General features: G+C 33.2%; 1 protein-coding gene across 10 annotated transcripts in view; it reads right to left on the bottom strand.

The window, feature by feature from the left end:
• The window catches only part of Gphn (gephyrin), a 420,062-nt gene that overhangs the window by 166,202 nt on the left and 242,045 nt on the right, over positions 1–11,815 (bottom strand). For all 10 annotated transcript variants that reach the window (XM_029484276.1, XM_029484280.1, XM_029484278.1 and 7 more), the window contains one exon: positions 8,968–9,102. In XM_029484276.1, the coding sequence (XP_029340136.1) occupies positions 8,968–9,102 (135 nt within the window). The remainder of the gene's footprint in view (positions 1–8,967; positions 9,103–11,815) is intronic.

Below are 11,815 nucleotides of genomic sequence, written 5' to 3'. Positions count from 1 at the left end.
TGATGCCCTCCAGGTCCATCCATTTGGCTAGGAATTTCATAAATTCATTCTTTTTAATAGCTGAGTAGTACTCCATTGTGTAAATGTACCATAATTTCTTGATTCTAATAAAATGGGTGGTATGAATTATATACTTTTGTTATATATCAAAAGATGTTACTGCCTCAAAAACAAAAACAAGAAACAAAACAAAAACTCAACTAGTTCAATTTTACAGAGAATATAATTCTTATAGGAAATAATCAAGGAGCAATTGACAAAGTAAAATTATTTAGAGTCATAAATTTAATAGATAATATTTTTAAAAATGAATAATATCTAAAGAGAGCTGAAACATTTGCTGCATTCCCCATCTTTGTGTTAAATACTTGCTCCTAAGCAGAAATCAGAACATTAGAAAATGTATTTTTGCAACTATAAGCTAGAGACCTTTAAATGCTTCTAAGAGTTTTAGGATTAGCTGAGTAGACATTTTAACAGAGATGATTTCTTGATAATGGTAAACTCTGTCAACACTGGAAACAATATATATCCAGATATCCAAATGACAAATACACATGTTCCTAAACTAGTCCCAGGGAAAGAGATTCATTCAAATTGCGAGGCACGTAAATGTATAAGAGTATAGTTTTTAGATTTTTACATTTCAAGAAACCTTAAAAAACTATATATATATGTTTATATATATATATATGTTTATATATATACACATACATACACACACATACATATAGTAAATTTTGTTTTTCATTATTTATGAAATCATATAGTACCATGTATCTGTATATTACAGAACCAAAAGATATATATTAGAAAAAAGTTTTGTTCAAATTTTCAAGTTTTTGTTGACTTTTGTTTTATTAGAATTTTTTTTTAGGAACTTCTAATATCACAACTGGAGAAAGGCTTGCAATTGAGCAAGTTCCTCTGGATACATGCCATGGTTGTTTAACTTGTCGTTTGGTAAGACTCCTAACAGTTCGAGTGGGAGTATCTCTCACCCTTTACCTCCTCAGAGGATCTTTGTCTTCCTTCTGAGTTGACTCACCTAGCCTTGGTATGCCTAGTCTTATTGTGTCGTTAATGCTGTGTTCTGTTGATATCACTGGGAAGCCTGCTCTTTTCTAATGGGAATGAAAGGAATAGTGGATATTGGGGAGAGTGGAGGTGTGTGTATATGGAGAACTGCGAGTAGGGAGGGAGAGGAGGCTTCAGCCAGATGTATTGTATGAGAGAAGAGTTAAAAAAGAAAGAAAAATATTCTTTGAAAATTTTAATAATGCTCACAGATCAAATCCACCCTCATTCTCCTTTTCTAGTCTCCTTTAGAATTAAGCAATCACATTTCTTTCCCAACTTCATTTCCTTATTTTATACTTATTCATTTTTTGTTTTTCCTTTTTTAAAATTTAAAAATATTTATTTGACATGGGGAAAAGAATAGAAGAAACCAGAGAGACAAAGGACACCACAAGAAGACCTACACAGTCAACTAACTTGGGTCATGGGGGCTCACAGAGATTGAACCCCCAACCAAAGAACATTCATAGGCTGCACAGAGGGAACCTACACAGATGTAGCAGATATGCAGCGTGTTTTATATGTGGGTGTGCTAACAAGTAGAGCGGGGTCTGTTTCTGACTCCATTACCTGCCTTTAAATCAAACCCTGTCTGGTTTAAGTGGGAGAGGAGGCACTTAGTTCTGCTGTGACTTGATGTTCCAGAGTGAGTTGGTACCCAACTCCCCTTTCTGATGAATAGGGGATGGGGGGGATGAGAAAGGGGGTGTGAGAATGGGACTGGGAAGAGAGGAGTCTGTAATGTGAATAAATAAATTAATGAGGAAAAAATAAAATAAAATAGAATTAACACACAAAAAATTCATTAAGTAAAATTTCTACCCTTTAAACAAAACCATAAATTTCTGGTGCGATATTAAAATATCCACAATTATTACATACACTAATATAGTATTTATTTTTCTAACCATATTGCTATGTGAGCTGTATTGGTTCTTCATATTCTTCAACTAAATTAATTTACAGTAAGAATTCAAGTCTTCTATTAAGTCAGCAAGCAATAGTAATTTTAAAAATGTAAACAATGACAAACTTTTCATCATGTATTGATTGTGGAAAAGTTTTTTCATTAAAATGATATTTACCTTAACACATAAAAGCTTATTTCAATTTTAAAGCCATTAAGCAAAACATATATAAAAGGTCTAAGTTTTAATTTCTAGTACAATAAATAATGTTAGACACAACCTACATTAGCAGAATTTATTTGTAATTTTCACTAATTTTAAAGAATAGCTAGGCTAGAGAACTGCTGCATTAGAGCAGTTATGTGAGAATATTCTATTTAATAACTCCCAAGTGGGTAAAAAACTATGCAACTAAAAACTTTTCATTGTTGTTTAGATACTATTTAAAAAAATCTAATTAACTTAGTGTTTCCCAGTCTTTCTGTTGTTTATTAATTCTACATGTAGATACCAAAATTTACATGTTATTAATGGCTAGACAAATATTAATATATTAAGGCTGAAATATTTTAAAACAAAAGCAAATAAAACTGAAGTTTCAGAGAATTTTCTGATTTGTTTAAGCTCTTAAAAATAACACAACATAATTTTTCAGCATGAGTCAGTCTTGATTTAAATGAACAAGACAGATAAACTTTTGATTCTTTGTTAGTTGATTAGCTATATCACAATCAAAAAATAGTGACAATATAAAAGAATCAAAGAAATAACATTATCAGCAAACATTTCACAGTGAATATATGGATTGGATAAATACTTTAATTTCCATTGAATAACAAATATCTCTCAGACTCATAAACATGAAGGCCTTGAGTAATGCAAATTATATTTATTTATATTTTTGGAGGGCATATATATGAATGTGGTATGTAATCCACCTGTGTGTGTGTGTGTGTGTGTGTGTGTGTGTACGTGTACATGTAGGTATATGTTTAAGTATTTTAAGTATATAGAGCTCGGAGGTTGATGTCAGATGTGTCTGATCCATTTTTACCTTATATAGAGATAGGCACACTTGAACTCATTGGTGACTGATTCAGCTAGACTATCCTGACAGCCTACTCTGGAGAAGCCCTGTGTCAGTTTCCTCTATGCTGGGATTACAGGTGGGCTGACATACCCTTTGAGTTTTTATGTGAATGCTAGGAATCAAAACTTTGGTCCTAATGATTAAATGAAAAGCACTTTACAAACTGAGCCATCTCCCTAGTCTGACCAAAATTATTTTGCTCAAAACAAACAAACAAACAAACAAACAAAAAACTCCTAAAAGAAGTCCTATATCTACATACTGTTTGAATGAAAGATTAGACACTAATTATTAAGAGAGCATGGCTTTCATGAAAATATTTCCATTATATTCTTTTTAACAACTACATAAATTTTACTCAATTAGATATAAAAAGTGTTAACATTTTCTTTGTAAGCATAACAAAACAATTTTTCTGGTACCTTTAGGCACAGATTCTTTTCCCTCTGCCTATCATAAAATTGTTTTCTAATTTTATAGCACAAGGGAACATTGTGGCTACAATCTACATTACCTTGTTAAAAGGGTTAAAATTCAGATGCATGGAAAGGATAACAAAATTAGTCCTTAAAATATTCTCAATTTTAACAATATTTAAAAAGAATTATGAATGCATTGAAATTTTAGATTTCTTCTTTTAGTCTTGTCATTATTTTCTATTTCAAGCTTTTTCTTCTTTTCCTTTTTTTTTTTTCCTACAGATTTTGCCATTTGTCATAACTGAAAATGAGCACTGAGCTAAGTTCTAAACCATGCCAGTTCCACTTGGGAGGGAGAAGAAAGTAATCACAAGTGGAGAGGGAGGGAGGGACCTGGGATGGAAAGTGGAGAGGGGGTTGGGGGGAGAGGGGAACCTGATCTGGTATTGGGTGAGGGAAATGAACTGAAGTCCTAAGGACCAGCAGAAAGAATGGAAACAGGCAACCCCAGGAGGTAGGAGGTGGGGGTACCCTCCAGAATGCATCAGAGATCTGGGAGGTGCTAGACTTTCAGGACTCAAAGGGTGGGACCTTAGATGAAATGACTAAAAGTAGGGAGAGGGAACTTATAGAGCCCACCTCCAGCAGGAAGACAGGGCATCAAGTGAGGGAGGTGGTTGCCATCCCACAGTCACATCTCTGACCCATAATTGTTCCTGTCTGAAAGAATTACAGGGATGGAAATGGAGAGGAGCCTGAGGAAAAGAAGGTCCTGTGGCAGGCCCAAAGTGGGATTCAGCTCAAGGGGAGGTCCCAAGGCCTGACACTATCACTGAGGCTATGGAGGCAGTGCTCACAAAAAGGACCTATCATGACCGAACTCTGAAAGAACCAACAAGCAGCTGAAAGAGTCAGATGTAGTTATTTGCACCCAAACAATGGACAGAAGCAGCTGACCCCTGTGGCTGAATTAGGGAAAGGCTGGAAGAAGTTGAGGAGGAGGGCAACCTATAGGAGGACCAGTGGTCTCAACCTGAACCCCCAGATCTCTCAAACACTGGACCACCAAACAGGCAGCATACATCAGCTGATATGAAGCCCCCTAAAACAAATACAGCAGAGGACTCCCAGGTCTGTGTTCAGTCAGAGAAGATGCACCTAACCCTCAAGAGTCTGGAGGCCCCAGGGAGTTTTAGAGGTCAGGTGGGGTGGGGAGTGGGGGGTGGGGAGACATCCTCCTGGAGACAGGGGAGTGGGGAGGAAGTATGGGATGTGGAACAGTTCGAGGGTGGACCAGGGATGGGGAAATAAAATCTGGAGTGTAAATAAATGAATAACAAAAAAAAGCCAACCCCATGTTAATTGAAAAGATTAAGTTATAGACTTACTCTTTTATCAATCCCTTCTTGCAAGACCTTCATCAGCATGACACTTAGATGCTCTATACACTGCATAATTTCTTTAGAATCAAATTACCATTTCATCTCTTTGGCTTATGCGCTACTGTATTCATGGGCAATAAAAGATAAAAGGCCCACATTTGTTATTAAGAATTTCTGTACTTCCACAAAGCGAAAAGATTGGCATTCATTCTCATAAGAATTCATTATAAGAAAATATCTGATAAAAACAATTTTCCTCATGAAAATAAAATACTAAATGATCTAAGAAATAAATACTGCTAAAGGAAATTTTATTCTATGAACATTGCTACCTTTAATATTTGACTGGCATCATTAGAGTGAGATGAACAAACAACAACTACAACAAAACCAATATTTTTTACAAAACTATATTTTACAGAGATTTTCTTCTTTTTAAAGATGGAAGAATCCTAAAGGATCAAAACAAAAGTAAAGATATAATATGCAATACATACACATACACACATGCACACACACATAATAATGTTAACTGTTTGATACTGTCATTACCTAGTGAAATCACTGATCATTTGTACATAATCAGAAAGATTTTCATTTTAGATATTATTCAATATTAAAACTTAAAAAACAACTAAAACACTGTGGAAAAAAATCATTAGATTTGATTCATTGCCACTTTTATTTATTTTATTCACATGGTTTTGCTATGTAGCCTAGGTTGGTCTTGAAGTAAAAGCCCTAAGACCTCTTTGCTTAGGATGACAGAAGTGTGCTACCATGGCTTTTCATTTCTGTTTATCCAGTGCTGGGAGTGACCTCAATTTGTGTTTCAAATTTTCTATTATTGAGATACATCCTAAGTGTTTCATTTAAGTTTTCACAAACAATTACTTGAATGCATTTGAAAATAACTCTCCAAATATTCTGCACTCCTGTTGATGAATTATAACATTTAATTAAATTTTATTATAATTTGTAGTAGCATGTTTTGTTTTCAGTGTCAGCAAATACTGTCTACTGGCTCATTATTCCTTTCTTACAAGTAGGCAAAGATAGTCTCAAATAGATGCAAATATTACGCATCTTGCCTTACACAGTGAGATTTTTAAAGTAGAAGCAAGTACTGGAATCCACATCTATTACTAGGCCTAGAGTTCTTTCTAAAACTGATCATTCAAGACTGTATGGCATTCCAAAAGCAAAGAAAACTCATTTGCACATATATGTCCATACATGACACACTTTATGTTTAATCTGAAATATAGAAAGGTGATTCAATAGGGCTGACTAATATATAATAAACTGTAAATATTATAGCCAAAATGCAGTAATTATAGGTATGGCAAATTTAAGATGCACTTTCAAATGTGCATAGAACAGTGCTCCTTGCATACTTCACAAATATCTCAGACTGAACACTTTAAAAATCAAAATGTAGTACCTTTCCTTAGAAAAATTAGTTATTTTTTATATCCTAATACAGTCAATACTATTAACTTAGAAATTTGAGAATCATTATTTTTCATCTTCCTTTTTTCTTTAAAAAATTTTTTTTGTTGTTGTTGTTGGTTTTTGAGACAGGCTCTGTATAGCCCTGGTTGTCTTGGAAGTCACTCTGCAGACTGGCCTGGAACTCAGAAATCTGCCTGCCTCTGCCTCCCAAGTGCTGGGAGGAAAGGCGTGCGCAACCACTGCCAGGCTCTAAATTTTTAGGATGCAGAATTAAGATAAATACTTCCTTCAGATAGGAGTTAAGTTGTCTATGTTGGTCTTGAGATATAACTCCAAAGGAAATAGGATGGGTGTAGGGAATTCATGCTTAAAAAAAAAATTGAAATTAGATGCTGATCACTGAATTAAAGGAAACTCATATAATAATGAAAACATTTGCAGAAAAATATAGATAAATAACAAGTAATCATTATTGATAAATATGACTTTAGAATGTCTATTCAAGCAAAAATTAACTTTTGGCTTTCATTTATTCTTCATGTGCCTGTTCAAATATTAGTCTTTAAGGATATCTTATAATCTTTCCCCCTTTTAAATATTAATTTTCTAAATAGTTTATTTTATTAGTATTTTAACCCCATATTTAAATATTATTTCAAAATAAAACAAGAACAAATTTTTATTTTCTTTCCTTACTTCTTCCTTCTTTCCTTTCCTTGCTTTCCTTACTGTATTTTGAGACATGTTCTTACTTTGTCTCCCAGGCTGTCCTGGAACTTACTATATAGCCCAAACTGCCTCATCTCTTTTGAGTGCTGAAATTACAAGCAAAAGATATTAGGCTTAGCTAATAATTATAACTTTCAGACATATATTCTTGTACTAGTAAAATTTTATAAAAACAGTATCTTTTTTGATAGAAAAATAGTGCTTTATTTGAATTTATGATTAGTTTATACATGTAAATATCAACTAATAACATCAAAACAAGCTACTTGCTCAATTAAAATCTTTAAAGCACAATAATTTCATAAATGTTAAAATACTTTATTTTGGAATTTTGCTTTGGAGAAATTAGAAGTACAAATGATTTTTAAAATTATATTTGTTATCCTCTTTGTAATGCAAAAAGATAGAATGTTTTGAGAATTAAGAACAATTTCATGTAACAATATTTAGCCTAAACTATTTTTCAAATACATGTGTTATAGAGCATATTTATAAAAAGGAGAATTATACTATATCTTCAGTAGTTTTTTTTATTTTATTTTCAGCTGCTAGGTCTTAATTTATGGTAGATTAAAACATCTTATAGTAAAACTAAATTTTAGTTTTAGATATTTCGTGGACTTTATAAAAAGGTTTAGTTTCTACAATCAGAATTTAATGCCATCCAAATTATATATTATTTTACTTAAGTGATATAATAAAATGAGTAAGATTTTTTTTTAAATGCAACTCAGATCTTCATATTTTCATTTAGTTTCAAATGTGGCCAGTATCCAAGTAGCACTAATATTTTATGATAGAATGTTTTCATAGTTTTTCTTTTTTGAAGATTTATAACATCAAATTTAAATGATAAATTTATTACTTATATTGAGACATATCTAAATACAATGATATAAAAATATAGCAAGAGTATTATCATGAAGATTTTCTTGGATATTCCATTATCTGTCATATAATATAAAACAGACTAAATTATAACATCAAAAATTTTAAGATAATTTCTAGTGAAATAGAATTATAACTCACAAAACTACAGAAAACTTGGAATCGAGAAAGACAGCTATATTTGCTTTTAAATCTGATGATAGAGAAAAAGGTCAATTTGAAAGTATCATGTTTTTAGAATAAACTCAGTACATAACTTGATAACAAGCTCAATGTCTCATTAAATAAGAAAGAAACCTTTTGATAATAATATTGGTCCCCTCATAAGGAGAACTTAAAAGAACAAGTGAGTGATTTATCCATAGAGCAGATATTCAAGAAGGTATAATAGTATGAAAGCTTGCTCATTCTTTTACCATACACACAAAACATGAGACTATAGTGTCTTATCTTTCCTCCACCACAATTCTGAAAGAGAGTATAAAAAACTAAAAACTAAGAAACTCCCACCCTTTCCCAAAGGTTGGCATTAAAACTTTCTTTCTAACAAATTTAGTTTTGTTTCCAAATAATAGGCAGCAACATTCCAAATAGATTCTGTTTGAAAAAAAATTTTTTGGAATGATACTAGAGCAGGTAGGTACGCTAGGCTGGTGTTAAAAAAAAATCTCATTATAGGATCTTGTTAATATTGCTGATTATTGGCCCAAAATACATTTATTCTCAGAATATTTTTTTTTACAATTATATTGCTAAGTTTTCTAAAAACAACAGGTCTACTAGAAAGAACAGAAGTAATAGAAAGTGCTATTTTTTACCTGTGATATAGGATCAGGCATACTATACAAAATATCTACTGTCCTAATAAGATAATCTATGACAATGGGTGATATGTATTCATTCATTTTTTTACCAGTATTTTGCATGCAATTCAACCTTGACAAGCAGGGAAAACATTTGTTAGTTTTCTCAGAATTCATAATAGAGAAAAATTAGACTCAAGTAGCTATACTTACTTTTGGTGTTGGACAAGAAGCTGTAGAGAGGCGAGATGTAGCCTGAGCACGGGGCGATTCTGAAGGAGTAGTGCTAAGGGAGGCTGTGTCTCGTGGGAGCACCTGAACACCACGAGAAATGATGGAGTCTGGAATCTAAACAAGAATGACCTTTGTTTAACACTACAAAAGGCCAAAAATAATCAGCATTCACATCTTTTTTGTTTTTGATTTTTTGTTCATTCTTTGTTGTTGAGCTCTCAAGTTCAATTGGTTTCACTTATTATATATAAGCAGATATAATATTGATTTATACATTTTTACATTTATATTCTTTTCTGGCAAATAAAATGTAAAATAATTTAGTGAGAAGTAAGACCTCAAGCGTGGTTAGGAGGAAATGCATGCAACACAATAACTAGCTTTGCCATTTAATAGTCTGACTTCTTGAGCAAGAAATTCCTAGATATTTATTATCTCATTTTCCAGCATTTTATTCTCTTTGCTTCTAGCTGACCTTTATGGACATCATCAACTGGTACTCTTGGATGTCCAGTTGGGTTCCAGATATCAAGGCCTGGCATAGACCATGGATTAGAAGAGAATAGGTTTTGCACTTATTTTTTTCTTGCTTCATCTCTAGCAGTTCAGAGTTTAGATGTGCCTCTCAACTACAGACCATGGTTCTGCTCATGTATATATAGTTCTTTCTATGTATGACAATAGATTTCCTAGAATTCTCAGGTTTCCTTTGGCTGCAATTCAGCTAGGAACAATAGAGTTTTTGCTTACTAATTCCATAGGAATCCACATTGCCTTTCTGCTTTTTCTAAATTTAGTCCCAATATATTTGCCTTTATTAAAAATCATTTACTTAAGTGTGCAGTCTTACTTATGCTATGACACTGAAGAATATATACTTCCTGCAACATATTCTTTATCTGAAAAAATGAGGATAATTACAGCATCTGGCTTCTTGTATTATTTTAATGGTTAAGTAAGACGATGTTCATAAATTACTTAGCATTTTGAAATAGTAAATATTTAATAAGTGTTGGCTATTAGGTTATATCTATGGTGAAGGATGATATGATTTAATATTCCAAAAATATAAACAATAAGAAATAATGTACATAATTTTAAATATAAATATTTATGTTATCAAATTTATTACTTTAGACTTATTGCCAGTTTAAGAATGTGAACCTGAGGATGCAACTACCTAGAAAAATCTACCTGGGATCTTGAAAGGCTACACCAGCCTGGGAATCAGACAATTTTCGCTTTCCATCCAGTCCTCCAATAAAGTATCTCTAGTCTTACCTCAGCCCTATAGCAGTTGGCTTTCAGGTGCTCCTCCTCTTACCATACCTCCATTCTCTGGGGACCCCTGCCTCTCAGAGGGGATTCACCTTAGCTGAATGTTTCCTATAGACCCTCTTAATCCTCTCTTCTAGGCCATCCCTATTACTTGTGTCAGCTACTGATATGTAGAAACACTGTCTCAGGGACATATGGTGGCAACACCTGGCTGGGATTCAGGTAGAAAGTCCTCACTATTCTTGTTTTCCATTATAATGCTTGTATCAAAATCTCTCCATATTTATCCTGAAGCAGGGTGCTTGCAAGTGCCCTTCCTCCAATATCAATACCATTCACTAGAAACTCCAACTCTTGGTAAAGCCTCAGGATTTACCTAGTAATTTCATCCCTGTTTCTACAGACACATCTTTTGTACTACTGAGACCTACTTGCAGGAGCATCTATTCTTACTCCACCTCTAACTCCCTGGAGATCTGGACACTTGGTGTGGACAGATTCCTTTAGCTCTTTCCCAAAGTCCCTTTCAGCATTTTCTCCTAGCACATCTCTATTACTAGAGATCTGCCATCCACCGACTTGAAGAGGCCAACTTGTAACAGGGGCACATGTGTAAGATCCTGAGAGAGCAACAGCAATCAAAGAACAGAACACCAATACAATAAACACAAGAGCAGATATCAATATCTAGAAACACCTCAATCATCATAATCCAGATACCTAAACACCAGTACAAAAATGCACTGAACAGACAAGATAATATACTTGTCAGAAACTAATAAGCCTGCTACTATAGGCATGGAGATATTCATATGGGTGAATCATAAGACAAGGATTTCAAATCATCAAATATGAAATTGGTTAACAACCTTAAAGAAATGAACAAAACCTTTAAAGAAATCTGTGAAAATACAAAAACAATAAAAACCAAAAAACAAAACCCAAAAAACCCAGTGGAATAAAATAATGAAAACAATTTAAGAAGGTAGAAATAAAATCACTAGTGAAAACCTAAGCTGCAAATAGGTGGATATGAACAATTTAGGAAGACAAACAAACACCTCAGAGGTAAATCTGGCCAACAGAATCTAAAACACAGAAGAGAGAATTTCAGCCATCGAAGAAAAGGTAGAAGAAATAAACATGTCAGTCAAAGAAAATGTTAAATTAAAAAAATTCAGGCTCAAAGCATTCAGGAAATCTGGGACACTATAATAAAACCAAATCTAAGAATAATAGAAACAGAGAGATAAGATATCCAGGTTAAAGGCTCAGAAAATATTTTCAACAAAAATCATAGAAGAAAATTTTCATAACCTAAAGAAGAAGGTGCTTGTCAAGGTAAAAACTGCACACAGAACACCAAGTAAACAGGACCAATACTAATAAGTAAATAGCAAAGAAAGAATATTAAAAGTTGCAAGGGAAAAGATCAAGGAACTCAAAAGCAAACCTGTACTGGCTAGTTTTGTGTCAACTTGACACAGCTGGAGTTATCACAGAGAAAGGAGCTTCAGTTGAGGAAATGCCTCCATGAGATCCAGCTGTA

The sequence above is a fragment of the Mus caroli genome, chromosome 12, assembly GCF_900094665.2.
Source record: "Mus caroli chromosome 12, CAROLI_EIJ_v1.1, whole genome shotgun sequence".
NCBI classification, from domain to species: Eukaryota; Metazoa; Chordata; class Mammalia; order Rodentia; family Muridae; genus Mus; species Mus caroli.
Note: the sequence above shows the minus strand (reverse complement) of the source record. Positions and strands in the feature narration are given on the sequence as shown.